Source organism: Typha latifolia, chromosome 8 (genome assembly GCF_019914945.1).
Source record: "Typha latifolia isolate L0001 chromosome 8, TyphaL0001v2, whole genome shotgun sequence".
Lineage (NCBI taxonomy): Eukaryota > Viridiplantae > Streptophyta > Magnoliopsida > Poales > Typhaceae > Typha > Typha latifolia.
The window spans coordinates 10603935-10622075 of record NC_133093.1 but is presented as its reverse complement, the minus strand read 5'-3'; the positions used below and the strand labels follow the sequence as shown (position 1 = coordinate 10622075).

The following is an 18141-nucleotide window of genomic DNA, read 5'->3' as shown; positions in this document are numbered from 1 at the left end:
CATCTCACATCTGGTCCAATCTAACAGTGAACAAATAAATAGTTTCATTGAAATCATGGAGATAGGATCACAATGATTATACATAACCCCTTCTACTACTACTACTACTACTGAGTTGAGATCAAAATACATAGATAGATATATAATATCATTATATCTAAGACTAAGTATAGTACACAAGAAGAATGAAAAAGTAGAATTTAGTATTTTTTGACATAAGTCACACATTTGGCTACAATAGCAAATATAACAGTGAAAGCAAGATATCAACCCATATAAGATACGCACAAAGATCTTTAATTTAGTCTGCATCTCCGTCGCTATTCTACATTTAAAAGACACGGGCCATCTAATTCACCTCGGATGTGGTCCCATGGTAGTACATGTTATCAAACTATAAGCATGAATCAATTGGTTGCATTATTGCCGTGAATGGTATCCAAAGAACATCTCGCTGACGCAAAGTAGTACATTATATGCTTAGCTTATAATGCACCCATATCAGTGGCTATAACTATTTCAGGTCCCATTCATTCGTCTAGCTTCCATCATTCCTCTTCGAAAGCACCACCTAATGTTGAAGATAGTAATCAAATCATAGCAAACAACCAAGAATAATAGACAAGATACATCGTTTCTCTCTCTTCTGTGTATGTAAAAAATCTCTCGTTGTCAAATGAATTAATCTCGCGAGCTTTCTCTGAAACACGGGCACAAATGCAGTTCAAATTAAACCTCGTTCCAATTCTAAAAGGTAGGATACATCGACTATAAATAAACTAAGAACCAATACTCAAACCACTGGAAAAGATCACCTTTCTCACACAAATGAGGTTCGAGTTCAATTATCTCGAACCACCTCTGTTCAACCATAACACCAAGAAACCACATGATCAAGTCGAAAGACTGACACCAAATACCTAAATGACAAAATAGCGAAAAAGATTAAATTTTGAGACAAACCCCATTCCTCAAGGAATCTTAAAACATCTCAAATTATTTCTTCTCTTCTTCTCCTTCTTCTTCGATCACAACATTCTCGATCGGAACCCTAACGTCCTTATACTTGCAAACATAGGGAGCATCAGACCCAACGTACTCCCCTGTCCACCTCCCCTTGTCAATATAACTCGCATCCCAGACTGAAGCATACAAGAACATGGGCTTCTCCGGCCATGGCTCCCCTTCCTTCCTCTCCTCCCTACGCACCACCTCCCCGTCCACGACCCACTCAATTAATTCCGGTCCCCACTTGATGAGGTACTCGTGGAAGTCCTCCGAGGCGTCGAAGCCCAACTGGTGGATCTGCTCCCGGCCGCCGGATCCGACGGTGTAGAAGTTAGTCTGGACCGATGTGTTGTCCTTGCCGAGGAACTCGAAGTCAATCTCGTCCTGGGACTTGTCGCCCTCGAGGGAGGAGAGGTAGATGTTGTAGTTGAGGCCGCTCGTGTTGCCCCCCGGGCACCGGATCCGGGCGCCGAAGGTGCCGTACCGGAAGCGGGTGGTGGAGCGCCACCGCGCACCGCCTCGGTGGTCGAAGGCGACGTGGATCTCGGCGGCCGAGGGGTGATGGATGCAGGCTTCGGGGCAGTAGTCGACCGCGATCTGGTTTAGGATCGTGGTGCCGTGGTGGTGGTGGTGGATGGTCGGAGGGGCGTCTGCCATTTGGGCTGGATAGCGGATCTGGGAGAGTGGTGGTGGTGTCGGTTGGGGGTCGAGTGGCAGGATGGAGATTTGGGACGTGGGATGGTTGGAGTTGAACAACAGACAGCGATTAGTTGGCGTGGTAGCGAGATTGGATGAGAGAAAGGTATATTTTTACGTTTGGATCTTGTCCAGTGAGTGACTGGAGATATCCAGTGCTTGTCTTCTCCACTCGTTGACTGTCATGACGATTAAAAGACGCAATGCGGGGTAAATTGGATGCATCGTACACCTCAATCATTAATTGTACGTTTCGATCGGTTCAATCATATTCGTCATTTATCTAAGCTAACGATTTAGATAAAAGTCATCAAGCTAAATAAGACAGTAAAATAGGTAAACTGTACTTAGAAATGGGACATATATGTTTGGCCAATAAAATAGTTAATTGATGAAAACTAATCCTAATAATTTTCTGTCAAGAGGAGTTATCATGATTTGTTTTTTAAAAATACTCATAAGCATTTGATTAGACGGTTGAGGAAAATGCGCGAAGACTAATGCGTGAGTGGGCATTGCTCAATTTGTCTAAAAAATTAACATTGTAGTCCATTTATTAGGTAGGACGACTTTAGGTGACTTAATTTGCCCTGCCCAATTAGCCTCTTGCTTCATCCAATAATTGAAACTAAAAAATGATAGGCAATCACATGCTATGAGAAGTGGATTTATATAGCCGAGGAACTTGCTTTGCTAGAGTTTTAGTAATTTTTGGCTCCTCTCGTCTTAATGGTTTTCTTCGTCATAGCCGTCACTAGCAAATATATATATATATATATATATATTAAAAAAATCTACAAAATAACACTAGTACATGGAAGTACATTCCTTTCTAACTTGAGAGTACCCGGCAGCCCTCAAGAGGAATGTATTTATTCCATAAGCCCATTATTAAAAAAATTTCTAGGCCTTGATTTAGGCCCACTTAATTTTAGATCAAAGTTGAAGCCTCATAATAATTTTTAATGGGCCTCATTTCGGCCTGCCTCGGCCTACTTACACCATTGTTGTCATGCTCTATGGTTTATAGTTTATACCTGTTAAATTTAATAGCTAAACTGGAGTTCCTCTTGCCTGTAAAGGACCGGAGAGATCCAGTGCTAATCTTTCCAATTGTTACCATGACAGTAGTGACTACCAAAGGGAGGATGAACCAAGACTATTCAGACTGATATATTAACTGAAGTATAAAGAGTAAAGAGCAATAAATATCTCTATTTTCTTTTTCAAAACGAAGTTGGAGAAATTTCTTTCTTGTATTTTTTTTATCATTTAAAAGTGAACATTCTCCTTAAATATAAAATTAATTAGACGTTACAATGTTTTAGCCAACATGCTAAGCTATATAATCTACGTTTTAAACTTTATGCGTCATTAAACTATTATTTTGATTTAAATGTCATTGAAATATCGTTTCAAGCAGTCTGCTTCTCTAAGTCACCGCACCATTAAATCATCAATCCAAGTGAGCCAAGCGGTTAAACCTAGACACTAGGCTATTAAATAATTTTGTCCGTAATCAATCATTTTAAAGATTGAAGTCAACTACTTTTTTGATAATAGATTATATATCTACTAATTTTACAAGACTCGGTCGTTATAAACTTCGTTCATGTCTGATACAACGAATAGCCGCTCCTATTTTTGCAGGTGGGAGGTGTCCTTGCTCCCGCAGCGGACATGAGAGAAACATAGCATACCCCAAAAACGATCTAAGTGGGGTTCTACGGCCGTAGGAGGTCCCTCAAACTCCCCCACTGCGGCTAAAGAAAGGATAATGAAATGCCGTAACCATCGCAAGGGAAGACGACCCGGCATCTGCGGATCGATTGAGGAGGCTTCTTCTCTTATCTAAAGCACGCCGCAGGAAATCATCGCCTTCGCCATTCGAAGAGGCGTCAGGCGGGGGGCTCTCGACGGAGGTAAGCTCCGTGTCTCTCCCAATATCTCTACTCGCCCTCGCCCTCTTTATTTTTTGGCAAGTTTTGACTTGAAGAATAGCACCGGTGCATATATAGCTCAACGCCTCTTGATAATGCCAAATTATAAATGAGAATGTCCGCGCGGGTCCATCTAGTTGTGATTCGAAAGGGCCTTAGCTTGGCTGCCACAGGCTTAATTTGATGTAGAGCATCGTATCATTAATTACACCTATAGTTTGTTGCTCATCTAATTCCAATATTGAAGAAGAAATTATTAAGGCCGAGAACAGAATTTAGAGTTCTTCGCTCTTCAATGAGAAAATGGTCAGACCGACGAATAAATCAAAATTATGCCTGAGATCTAGAAGCGGAAACCCGTCTTGATCTGCTCGTTGATGGCAGCTTCGCAGTCCTTGGCGTACATGCGGCGGGCGAGAGAGTTATTGTTTGAGGCGGGAACGAGGGAGAGCTCGTTGTTGAGCTCCTCGAGTGACGCGAAGACAAAGCCGGTGTTCGGGCGAGTGTTTGCTTCGCCGCAGGCGGCCATCGCCACCGAGGGTCCAATTTCCGGTCCTTCTTATTCTTCGGAGACGGAGAGGGGAGGAGGCGGCGGCTGGAGATGGCTTCTTCTCCTCCAATGGAGGAGGCAGAAGGGAGAGAGAGGTAGAAGCGCGTAGAAGCGTGATGGCTTCGGAGACGAGGGAGAAGGTTAAGAGATTAGAGAGCCGCGCGAAGTGGGAAAGAAATGAAGCGGAAGAGTGAGGTAAAAGAGATTTGGTAAACCCCGTATAAATTTTGGCTTCAAATAATATTACAAATATATAAGGTGTTAACTGTAAATGTCTTTAGATCTGTTATAGTTTAGGCAAATACTTCAATGCACCTTTAAAAATTATAACCTTAATCCAACGGCTATAATAGCTAGTTTTTATACCCGGTACCGGTTTCAAAACTACATTACGTAAAAAAAAAGTATATTAATTAAGAACGTGTGCCTAACTTTCCAATTTTCTTGTTATACCCTTGAAGATCTTAACCATTAGATTTTCATCAAAGTGATTGATAAGTACGGAAGAAGCGCTCTACAAGTTTTTTTTCTTCCGTTAAAATTTCTCTCTTAAATATAATTATACCTTAATTATAGGAGATATTATTTAATATTAAATAATTTAAATTTGATTATTTGAAGATAAACTTCAATTTAAATATAATTCTCTATCTCTATCTATTAAAATTTAATTTAAATCAATCTTAAACTAATGGGAGATATATGTAAATAATAAAATATAATTAAAAAGATAAAATATAATTAAATTTTTATCAACTTAATTATAAAAGTCATTAATACCCTTATTTTGATATATATACATTACTCTCGGTTAATGATATATATGTCTTTTACTTAATAAAATATTAAGATAATATAATTATTAAAAAATAATGTGCAAGATTATATATTTAAAAAAAATTAACTGCTGAACCGGTAATATCTTTCATTCCTATTATACCCTTAAAGATCTTAACCGTTAGATCTTCATCAAATTGATTGATAAAGAATTAATTCGATTGCACGGAAGAAACCCTCGTTTAGTTTATTTAACGCCACGCCTCGTATTATGTGAATTTTCCAGTTCGAATAATATTACAGAAACGGAGGGTGCTAAATGTCAATGTGTTTAGTTTTGGTAAAAAAATTATTTAATAATCCATAATTGTGTAAATTTTTTATTTAAATTCAAAGAAATATGAGGTTCTAAATATAAATGTCTTTCGATTTGAAGAAGTTTTCATTTAATACCCCATATTTATGTGAAATTTTGCATCAAATAATATCACATATTAATAACAACATAAAATGCCTTTAATTTTTTGGCAAAAATTTTATTTAACAACCATATTAATATAAATTTACGATTAATACTGTTGCAGAAATATAAGGTGCTAAATATAAATGTCTGTAGATTTGGTAAAGATTTCATTTAACATCCCATATTTATATGAATTTTTAGTTCAAATAATATTATAGAAATTTAGGGTTCTAAATGTAAATGTCTTTAGTTTCTGGCAAAAGTTATATTGAACACCCTGTATTTATGTTAATATATTATCAAATAATATTTTTGAAATACAGGGAGCTAAAACTAAATGTCTATATCATTGGTAAATGTTTCATTTTAAATCCCATATTATGTAATTTTGCATCAAATGATATACTAGAAATATAGGGTGCTAATTATAAATGTCTTTAGTTTTGGTAAATTTTTTAATTAACATCCTATATCTTTTAAAATTATTTTTAAATAATATTACTGAAATATAGGACGTTAAATGTAATTTTCTGAAATTTTCATTTAACACCCCATACTTATGTAAATTATATGTTTAGGTAATATTGTAAAAATATAGGGTTCTTTATGTAAATGTCTTTCGTTTTGGTAAAAATTTTAATTAACACCCTATATTTATATATTTTTATCCAAATAATATTACTGAAATACAGGGTGTTAATTGTAATTTGTTGAACTTTACATTTAACACCCCATATTTATATAAATTATTGGTCCAAAGAATATTACTGAAATATAGGGTTCTATATGTAAATATGTAACTATTTTCATTTAACACCCTATATTTATATAAATTATCGGTCCAAAGAATATTACTGAAATATAGGGTTCTATATGTAAATATGTAACTATTTTCATTTAACACCCTATATTTGTATAAATTTTTAAAAGAATATTACTGAAATATAGGGTTCTATATGTAAATATGTAACTATTTTCATTTAACACCCTATATTTGTATAAATTTTTAAAATAATATTACTGAAATATAGGGTGTTAATTGTAATTGGTTGAACTTTTCAATTAAAACCCCGTACTTTTGTAAATTCTCCGCTGAAATAATATTACAGAAATAAGGGTTCTATATGTAAATACGCAACTTTTCCAATTTACACCTTATATTTATTTAAATTTGTATTCAAATAATATTACAGAAAGTCAGGGTTCTGAATGTAAATATCTTATTTTTTGGCAAAATTTTCATTTCACACCCTAGTTTATTTAAAATTTAAGTTAAATAATAAGGCCTAAATACAGGGAGCTAAATGTGAAAATCTTTGGAATTTACTAAACTTTTCATTTAACACCTTATATTTATGTGAATTATATTATTCAAGAAATACAGGGTATAACTTTTTTATTTTCCGAAATTGGGTGTTATCCCTAGGAAGCTAGGATACTTTATTTTCCCATCGAACAATATTGCATAAATAAGGGGCTGTAAATGCAACTTTATCTAATTTTGGCAAAGTTTTTAATTTAACATCCTATATTTGAAAATCTTGGTTCAAACAATATTGCAGAAATATAGGGTACTAATGGGACTTTTGTGTTCAAATAATATTTTACAAATATAGAGTTCTAAATGTAAATGTCTTTAGTTTTGACGAAATTTTATTTAACACCCCTTATTTTCTACGATACCCGGTGCTAAATGCAAATCTTTTTAACTTTTGATAATGTTTTTATTTAAGCCCCTACAGATTATGTGAAATTTTGTCTGAAATAATAGCATAAATACAAGTTCTAACCGGGACTTGTCGCCCTCGAGGGAGGAGAGGTAGATGTTGTAGTTGAGGCCGCTCGTGTTACCCCGGGTGCCGCATCGGAAGCGGGTGGTGGAGTGCCGCCGCGGCGGTCGAAGGCGACGTGGATCTCGGCGGCGGAGGGGTGGTGGTGTATGCAAGCTTGGGGGCAGCAGTCGACCACGATAGTGTAGGATCGTGGTGCCGTGGTGGTGGGTGGTCGGCGCGGTGTCTGCCATTTGGGGCTGGATAGCAGATCTGGGACAACGGTGGCGGCGGCGGCGGTTGGGAGTCGAGTGGAAGAATGGAGTTGAACAAGAGACAGCTATTAGTCGGCGTTGGATGGGGAGTAGATGGGTTGGGCTGGCTCTTTCGACGAGCAGCAGGAATATTTTACGTTTGGATCACGTCCATCGCTTCAATCTTGCTCATTTATCTATCTAATAAGCGTAAAATTTAGATTAAAATCATCAAACTGTACTAAGAAATGGGCAATTAACGTTTAGCCGATAAAATAGTTAATTGAAAATTTTGGCTCCTCTCATCTCTTGACGGCTTCCTCCGCCGCCGTTAGTGTTCCTCCTCTCTTCCTTCGTTTAGCTACAGTAGCAATTATGTATTAAAAACACCCTACCATATAACATAAGCCCATTTTTTTTTATAGTCCTTGATTTAGGGCCACTTAATTTTAGATCAAATTCAAAGGCCTTATAATGATTTTTTAATGGCCCTCATTTTGGCATGCACCGGCCTAGCTTTTGAAGTAATAGAGAGCTCCATTGCTAATCTTTCCAATCGTTACCGTGACACTGATGACTATCAAAGGGAGGATGAACCAGGACGATTCAGATTGACATATTAATTGTGTATATTTGGTTGCTCCAATTACACTTTTCAAATTTTACCATCTTTAATAACTTATTTTTGAGTGTAATCAGAGTCACACATCTAACTTATGCCCATGGGTTGGCTTGTTCACGCTGGTCTAAAGAATGGTGCAACTAAGTTAAATTTGACAAGTTTGGTTTTTAGAGCTCTGAGTTTGATTCGAGCCTATCTATCAAGGCCTGCATGCTTAATTTTTTTTTTAAAGAAAATAAAATAAAATGAGAATATATATTAATTAACTGCTTAATCATAAAATGCTCTACTATAAAAGATAAATCATGAAGCCCTTCCTAAATACAATTAAACCGGATGAATGACAAGCGATCTCGTTATATTCTCTAAACACATGTGTAACTTTATTGTATTATTTTGACATTCTAATTCATCTCTCAAATATATATATATATATGTAATAGTACATTTTTTCTAAGGTTTCTTTATGGATAATATCGCAAGATCAAGACATCAAACTATATAACTAAGTAAACAAGACGGTAAAATAGGTAAATTATACTAAGAAATGGGACATTGATGACAAGCAATCCTAAATAATTTTAGGTGAAAGGGGAGTTATCGTGATTATATTATTCCGATAAAGAATAAAGGATTTGGTTAGTCCTCATAATCCCTTTTATTCTCACATAATTTTAGCCCAACTGTCAGAAATATCATAGGATTATCCTAATTTATTCAGAGTCTGTTTGGATTGTTGTTTTGTTCGGTAACAACCATCAAATATATGTACAAGATTTAATAGTCTTACTTAGATTTTGATTTGATAACCATCCTTTAATCATCATTCTCCAATAGTAAGAATATAACTAGGTAAGGCTTTAGAATCGAAAGCTCTAAAAAATTAACACAAACATTATGATACGAAAACTGTTTCAGTAGATTAAGCAGTGTGCACAAAGAATGAAACAAATCTAAATAGGAACTAGCCAAATAGAGAATATTACACTATTTTTTAAAAAAAATTTTAATATACGCAATAACCATCAATTTGACATTAGAGTCTAGTTCCTCCTATTATTTACACTTACTTTAATATTAAAAAAATTATTCGAGGGTATTAAAGTTAAATTTACATCTAATATGTGAATAATAATATTGAAAGTAAATATAGAGTGTTTTTGATAAATTTATTTAATTATAAAATCATAAAGTACACTAATGTATGAGATGGGCCATCAAGATAAGCCCAAAACAATGGAACGTCCTTAATTTTTTTGGCAAAATTCTAAGCCCTAGTTAAATGATGCCTGCCGAATCATTATATTAGCCTCCAACTTTCCTAATGACTTGATAATCGGGTCTGACCACCCGGTGCCCCCTGAACTCGTCCAATTTTAATCAGGCTAAGTTTAGTCGAAACTCAATTTAAACCTGATTCGCTACGCCCACCTATAGCTTAGCCGTTACGTTCTTACGTTATTGAATCCAGGATGTCGTGAATTGACATCGAGGTGCTACATGACTCACTCATTTCTATACTTTTTTAGTTCCAAATAGGATATTTAGTTTTTTCGATACCATTATACATAAGTATGTTTATGTGAAAGCTTACTTAAATAATTTCATGGGAAACTCATTACACTTGATCCATTACAATACGATAATGTTTACAACCTGACTCATTAAGATTAGCCTGTTATGTTTAACTTGAGTGATTGGTGAGCCGAACTGAAAACAAAATGCTTAAGCTTGGTTGGCCCAAAAAGGCCAGCCCAAACTTGGCCCCATATTTATTTCTACTTTGCTTGTAGCTAACATATGCAGCACATTATTATTTTTCCATAATTGATGTCTGTTTAAGGGTTAGGGTTTATATAACATTTTAATATTTCTCAAAGAATATATTTTGAAAAGCTACCATATTCCAGGCCTTAAGCCCATAACCCTACACAACCGCCTATTTATGTCCATCCCAACAAACGTGCACATATAAGAGATTATATTCAAATAATTCAAAACTAAAACTACCTTGGATCATTGTTGAGCGTTGACAATTCGAGGATGATCCGAGCTAGAGAAAGTCAAACCATTATAAAGTACGTGACGTCGCGAGAGCACGCTTGATTTCATAATAAAAGTCAGCACCCATAAAAATCTATGCTTCAAAATGTCAAAACACCGACATGTATATGTTAACCGAATTAGGTTTGATTGCCAACTCCTAGCACTATATATATATATATATATATATATATATATATATATATATATATATCGTATATACTATGGGCTTGAAGGCTCCAATGGATACGGGGGTGATTATTTAAATTTGGGAGATGAAGTATCTGAGCTAATTGGGTGGCGATAGAAAATTATATTTCACACCCTATTATATATATATTTTTTATAAAAATAAGGGAATTTTTTTAAAACACCCTACCTCTTGTTACGGCCTATCATATACTTATGTTTTATGTTTTGCTCTTATTATGTTAAAAGTAAAAGATATTTAATATTTTTTAGGATACTAAAATATTTTCTATTAGGGTCTTAGGATAATAAAAGCAAGGAAAAAAAAAAGCGCAAAGGGTCATCAGATGACAACTATTTATATGGTAGGGTGGGGTGTTAATAATAAAAAAATATCGTAAGGAAAAAATAATAAAAAAGATAAAAGTATAAACTGAAACAAAAGTGATAGTTGTTAGCTTGTCATGAAGCTAAGTGGGAGGAGGCAAAGAGAAGTCTTAAGATGGGTGCAGCGATGAACACGGCCCAGGTCAAAGCCCAGCAAAACATAGCCGTGTTGGGTTCCAGTCGACATTCCCCCAGGTTTCTCTCTCTATCTCCTCAAAATTAATCATTATCATTCTTATTCGATTCATGTCTCTTTGACGGCCTCGGAAAGCCGCATGCTGACGTCGCTCACCTCTCGTTCTCTTCACTTCTACTCTACGTACTCACTTCTTTATCCATCATTCCGAAGGAATAGTGGATCCACTATCCATCTTGCTTGTCAAAAGAAGTGCGGATAACCAACTGAAGGAACTATCCGACCTTTTGACCACACTGTGTGCTCGCTTTGACCAGCATAGTTTCCAGCGATTTGCCTCTTGGATCAAGTAATCAGAAGCTTTTACTTCAAATTCCTCAATGGAATTTGGATTATAAGTATCCTTTGTTCTCATTTTTCGATCGACGTGACCACAAATTGAGGATGACTATTATCAAATTGTCGACCTCATGACTTCCACCTAAGAAGAGACAGCCCACCTTATCCGAGGGAGGGGCGAATACCAAGACGCTATCGTATTTGACTAATCCTTATTCTGGCTCTAGTTATCCCCGTTTCTTATCTACTCCATCTAAGAAGAGACAGCCCAGGCCACCTTATCCAGCAGGAACTTGGGGGCGGGGGGGGCATCTACATACAAGAGCCAAGTGCCACTAACCGATTAATGATTAGCATTTCTAAAACAATAACTAAAGGTATAATTATGAAATAGATTAGAGAATACACAACGAAGAGGCAATGGGCGTTGTTCTTTTTTTCTTTTTCTTTTTTTGTTATGAAGATCTGAATAAGACTTCGTATCTACTCTACCGCAGCTGGTGCTGATACATATCTGGTTTTGATGTTTTAAAAAAAATCAGAATAAGTCCTTCTTGAACTTAACCGATAGAATAAATTAAACGGATGAAAGAGATCTGACTTTGTGGGATAGAAAGAAATGTAAACCGATTGGTTATCCGAACCTTATGTTTGACATAATTGGATGTCATCCCTTACGAAACCAACAGCCACCCACGCATTACTTACATCAGAGAGAAGACTAGACGCCGCGAATTGGAATTGGCTTCACAGGAGGAGAAGAATAACTTTATTCACAATGATGACTTTTTATTCTAGAATAAGTAGATCTTAAAGATGCTGCGATTCGTTGATGGTACATAATTGCGTACTTAAGCAACATTTTGTTAATTAATTGCCTATATAAAAAGAAGAAAGAAAGCTAAGTATATAGCCAGCGGTGATAAAGATTGACTTTGAGGGAGATGGGTCGCGTCCTTGATAGAATAATATAGTTTTCATAGTTCGCAGCACATAAAATGTATGCATCTTGGCTTTTGGACTCAATATATATATATATATATATATAAACTATCCAAGGGTTCCAAGGGTTAGTTTGTTAATTGGCAATGTCTACGTTGTGATTACGATCATCAAAGTGCAAGTTGATCCCTGGATTTGGTACGGATACGGAGTATATGGACGAGAAAATAAATTCACCTGGATCTATGCGTGGTTATTCCCCAACAACCGACAAGGCTATATTATTACATGCCTCTAATCCCTCCCAGTGGAAATTATTTAACCCAATCTCCAAAAAGAGTATTGTACTAGGCCAAGAGAAGAGGGATGGCCATGGTCTTCTTTTATTCATTTTACTCAATTCAAATAGAGACGAGATGTGTAAACGTGATAGGCATTTAATTGCTAAGTTCAAATCATTGGACCCACGAGGTGTTTTACAAAAAAATTCGACGATCCGAAACGAGTCAACCCATGAATCCAATTGTTACACCGCTACAAGTTGGTGGGACCGTCCACTCGTCTACATTCTGGAATGGCGGGCGAAGCGAGTCTTCGCCAATATATGTCGGCTATTAAGACATCAGTTTCCAAAGATGGATGCGGAGTAGAACCCAATGCGAATTGCTCCACTTCCGTTCCTTTTTCACACACACAGACACATATGTATTTAAAATCCTTTTTTAAGAAAAAGTTAAAAAATTTCGTTGAAAAAATTGTTATGGTTCGAGAAGAATCAGAATAATACACAAAAATGAAAAATAAATTCAAACTTTTGGTCAATTTGGTTAACACGGGCGGTCGATGGGGTTGGACTATTATTGTACGCTAATTACTAGCGAAGTAGGAGAAGGCTTCTGATAATCTCCATCAACCTTGTTGTCATGCGCGTCAGGTAGATGGGTTCCTCCTGTTAGCTTCTGAGCTCTGTCAGCTTGCAAGTCCCAATCCGTTCTTCGTATAACGACAAGCATGAGCAGGACGCACGTGGCCTGAGCTGAGAGGAGTCCGAGCCAAAGCCCTTTAAAGTCGAGCCCAGCCCAAAAGGCGAGCCCAACTGCGACTGGCATCCCGACCGCGTAGAAGGAACCCAAATTCACATCGGCTCCGAGCTTGGGCCGCGCGCTACCCCTGAGGACCCCACACCCGGCCGTCTGCGGACAGTTGCCAAGCTCGCATAGGCCAAGGATGGGCAGCACCGACGCGGTCAGCCCGATGATCCCGGCGTCGGACGTGAACATCCGTGCCCACACGTTGCGGACCGAGACAGCGAAGCTGAGTGCGAAGAAGCCGAGCACGAAGCTGCACGTGAGCCCCACCTTGGCGGCGCGCCGGGCGCGGTCGGGCCGGTTCGCGCCGAGCTCGTTCCCGACCCGGGTCGAGACCCCGAAGCTTAGCGAGGAGGGGAAGATGTAGATTAGGGAGGTGGTCTGGATCAAAATCCCCATGGACGCGACCGTTGCTTGCGGATTTAGTAGTAATCCGCAGAGGAGTATCATGATTTCGTACCACCACCACTCCAAGCAAACGCTGATGCAGCTGGGGATGGAGAGGGAGAGGAGCGGCTTCCATCCTTTGAAGCTTTCCGAGGAGAGGGCGAATCCGCCGGTGAGTTTGTGGATTCCGGAGAAGTATACGTATGTGAGGAGGAAGCAGAGGAGGTTGAGATTGGCCCAGACGGCGGCCAAGGCGGCGCCTTTGATGCCGAGGTGGAGGACGGAGACGAGGAGGTAGTTGATGGGGAAGTGGAGGGCGATGGCGAGGGCGGCGCAGGCGGTGAGGGGGAGGTTGATGGATTGGGAGCGGAGGTAGATGCGGAGGGGGTGGAGGAACGATTGGAGGAGAAGGTCTGGGAGGGAGAAGAGAATGTAGGACTGGGCGGCGCTGGAGATGGCGGCGTCTTGGCCGCAGAGGAGGAGGAGCGGCTCTATGTAGATCCAAAGGAGCGCAATTGGAAAGGAGATGCAGAGGAGGAGGAGGACGGTGCGCTGCATCGCGAGGCCGACGAGGGCGTGACGCTCCGCACCGAACGCCTGCCCGCAGATGGGCTCCATGCCCATCGCCAAGCCGGACAACACCGAATACCCGGTGATGTTCGCGAAGCCTATGGCCAGCGAGCCACCCGCGAGCGCGAGGCCGCCGAGCCGGCCCAGGAATAGCATCGATATCATCGACCGGAGATAGAGCAGGAGGCCGGTCATAATCATCGGAACGGCGAGCCTAAGTATAGACCTCGCCTCGACGAAAGACTCGGCGAGAGGAGACCCAGGCTTTCGACCCAACACCGGGGCGGGCGTCTCCACCGTCTTTGTCAGCAAAGGCGCGGCTACAAATTCCCCGCTGCCATCGTTATTGTCGCGTTGGCTTGGCGCCATAGCTTTTGGCGGTTGGGGAACAAAATTGAGAGCTTTCAAAACTATTCAAGTTATAGTTAACAAGGCGATGAGGGCTCCTGTTCCAGTATTACTTATTTGGAGAGACAGGCAAACTGAGGGGTGTGTGTGTGTGTGTGTGTGTGTGTGTGTGTGTGGAAATGCAATGGCGTGGGGGTTTATATAGTAACGGGGTCAGAGACTCGTAGGAGTTGGTCCAAGATTAGCTTTTCATCCAATCAAGAAGCAGAGTGCAAAACGAGAGTACCCGTTAATTTCCTATGTCCTTTTAAAATTCGCGTTTTATGATGGTGTGCCTCCGTAGTTGCACCTTAATTAAAACTTCCATCGTTTTGACTCGTCCCAACGGGACGAAGAGCCAGTAATCAAATATTTGACTTTTTGAAGGGTTTAAAGAAAAAGAGGTGAGCTGTAGACTTTATGCGTCGCAACGTAGCAACACTAAATATTAATAGGAGTCCAAATAAATAAATAAAAAAGATATAACTAATTTATACCTTTCTTTTTTATTTATATATTCGAGTTCATCCCAACACATCTCAAAAATATGAAGCATAAATTAGGGTTAGTAACAAAAGGTCAACGTTGGTTTGTGAATGCACTCAATGGGAGTATAAGCGCACTAATCGTAGACAGTAGAGGTCACAATATTTTATCGTATTATGCTCACATACTATTGTATGATTAGGGTTAATAGAATTGAGTTTCAATGCCATAAAGGGTGAAGAAAAGAAAATTCTTAGATTGCACTATAATTCAATTTTTGATTGTATTGACTCTGATATTCAACCCATGTATAATAAATGACTAGGTTGTCTAATCTACGATTTAGATGTTGTTGCCCGTTTCCACCACCATTTTCATATATTAGTTGGTAAGTCCTGTTCGCATTTTGACATTATAGGATCATTACCTAGTCCCAGTCATTAATTACTTGGCAATTTTCAAACTAGTTATTGAATTAATCTAGTTGTTGACAAAAAATAAAGTCGTCTCATATAAATTGAGCAAAATTTGTCTGCACAGATATTTCTCATATTATTTTCTTCGCGATGGCTCGTGCGGACATTATGTTTTTATTCATTTTAAATTTTAGCGGAATAAGGACTCGAATAGTCTTTCCTTATCGCGTCCATGGTTGGTAATTGGATAAAAATATCTGAATCCGAGCCGTTATCCTCTCCCCCTACTCAATTGGAACCCACGGCTGCCTTCCAGAGGGACGGCTCAGATCGATTGGTGGCCACGTGATATATAAATTTGGGGAAATTAATTTGAAATCTGCACGATATTTAACCCTACTGTTTCAGCCCTGTACTCGTACTTGGTCAGCGCGACAGCGCCACAAGTTTCCGCTCCCCCGCACTTGGTTTATGTTATTTACCGAATTACCATCGAACGGAAAAATAGAAAAGATATTTGGTTCTATTGTCAAAGCTAATATATCTTTTTATGTACAAAAGTTAGGCGAGTAAAATATTTCCACTCCATTTACCAAAAATGTTTTAAAAATTATTTATGCCGTCAGCAGCATGGACCTATGGCTTCATCACTGTATGTATGTATTCTGACTATAAAAGGTAAATTAAAATGTTGCAAAATAATGTTATAAAATCGGAGGGACCAAATAGTAAAAATAGTACCTCTTTTGAAGGGATGGGCCACCTTACTCTATACGTTGGCTGCGCTACAAGCGGGCACCAAATCTTCTCCGTCTTCCTTTTCATTTTCTTTTGTCTTTCGTGGGCTTTGGCCGAGTCCAACCGTTTCCCTTGACTGAGCTCGACTAGTACTTCTTCCCGTGGTCCACCTCGTTGAGTCTTCCCAGGGCCACTAACTTATATGCCAGTGGCTATCACACGGGAAGAGAAGGCTAGCTAGCTATAATCCACCCTAACGAGGTTGGGTATTCTAGTGCTCATAGAGCCTGTCATTATCCAAATTCCTCCTCTCCTCCTCCTCCTCCTCCTCCTCTTCTTCTTCTTCTTCTTTTTCGTTTTTTCGTTTTTGCTTTTATGTAACAACGCATCACCGCGTTAAGCGATAAGAAAGAATAGCTCGAAGCTTAATTATATCACTGATCAATTTTGCTGCTGGGATTCAAATTGAGAAATATTCATATGATATAAGCCCTCCACAAAATCTACTCAAGAAAAAAGAGCGAAAAATAGAACTCATCTTAGGTCACTGTGAGGATTCTGAAAATAAAAATGGGAGGAGGGAAAAATATACATCCAGAAGGATACGACATTTCTCATTCAACTCGGGAAACTAGGACTAGACTGTCGTCTTCCTCGCTGCTTTGACTTATTCTCATATATTCCATCATAGTTTTCGTGAAGCTGGGTAGGTGATTGGATTTTCACCTTGAAAAGGGATAAGTAATTCTACTTATTCACATACAGATAATGAGTGTTTGAACCGAAAATTGACAAATCAAGAGAGAAGTATGAACGCCCGTGACGGTAAAATCAAGCAAAGAGGCTTCTCTTTTATTTTATTTTATTTTTTTTCCTTTCTAAATGCCGACATGGTATTAGCTAAGGAGTACTGGCGGCATTAAAGATCAATAGGGACATATAATAAATGCCATGATTTAGATGTGGTTTACTGGAGTATGGTGTTTGAATCTCGAGAGAGACTGGGGATTGAAAGTGATGGTCCTCGATTAGCATCTGGTTAAGTTGTCGGCAGGAGACTGTATATACATATACGCATATCCATCTCATAATTTGTTCTATTAGTGTACGTGGACTTTTGACTCACGCGTGAAAGACCTAAATTAGCATATGTATTGGAATTACGTCCTTCACCAATAATTTCCTTTCTGTGATTGGAATATATGTCTTAGACAATCAGAATATACGCTCCAATAGCAATCACTTGTTCCTTACCTTGACTACAGTTTTCTTCCAGAAAATTTATTCACCTTGTTTCTTTCTTCTTCATCTATTTTATAAAACTCATAATTAAAATTTAAAAAAAAAATTATTTTGATATCATGTTAGATAATCTGTTGATCTAAAAGTTTAAATTATTAGATAACGGCCCAGCAATATATGTCGGTAACAAACAACTTCGGGTTTGCTCATTTTAGTTGGGCTCAATCCAAATGATCCTCCTTTTATGTTATGAGTCAGTTTGGGGACAACTTACTGAGTAGATGTACTACAAAAGCGAGTGTCCAGGATAAAGGGAAATGTAGAAAGAACTGAGGGTTCTTGCACCCTTTACCTGCAACAACAACACAAAAAAAATTAAATAAACAAAAAACAGAAAAAATAAATAATAAATAATAAAAACACAAAAAGAAACAAAGGCGAAGTAGAGATGCTGTGCTCAGGAGATACAGTGGCAACCGCTGCAGGAATTCAACCCGACAGGAGATGCGATGTGCCAGGAAGCCAACGAGAGGTCGTCACGTATCGCGCCACGTACACCCCATGCAGTTGGACTGACACGTCCTTCGCCTTACAAATCCGCCAGAAGGAAACCGAAACAGGAGAGGAGACGTGAGCCTGTGGGGCTCCTTTCGGAAGGCTGCCACCATTCTGAGCGGCTGCGTGTCACTTTCCCACTGGCTCTGGTCGCAGG

The 18141-nt window shown here is 38.6% G+C and overlaps 2 protein-coding genes across 2 annotated transcripts; both read right to left on the bottom strand.

The window, feature by feature from the left end:
• Positions 1–718: 718 nt before the first annotated feature.
• Positions 719–1858, bottom strand: LOC140793196 (probable xyloglucan endotransglucosylase/hydrolase protein 32). The gene has a single exon (XM_073144550.1). The coding sequence runs from the start codon at positions 1663–1665 to the stop codon at positions 997–999; it is 669 nt and encodes a 222-aa protein (XP_073000651.1). The 5' UTR covers positions 1666–1858; the 3' UTR covers positions 719–996.
• Positions 1859–12532: 10674 nt separating this feature from the next.
• Positions 12533–14734, bottom strand: LOC140794113 (protein DETOXIFICATION 49-like). Its single transcript, XM_073145978.1, has one exon. It carries the CDS (start codon positions 14527–14529, stop codon positions 12973–12975), a length of 1557 nt encoding a protein of 518 aa, XP_073002079.1. The 5' UTR covers positions 14530–14734; the 3' UTR covers positions 12533–12972.
• Positions 14735–18141: the final 3407 nt, after the last annotated feature.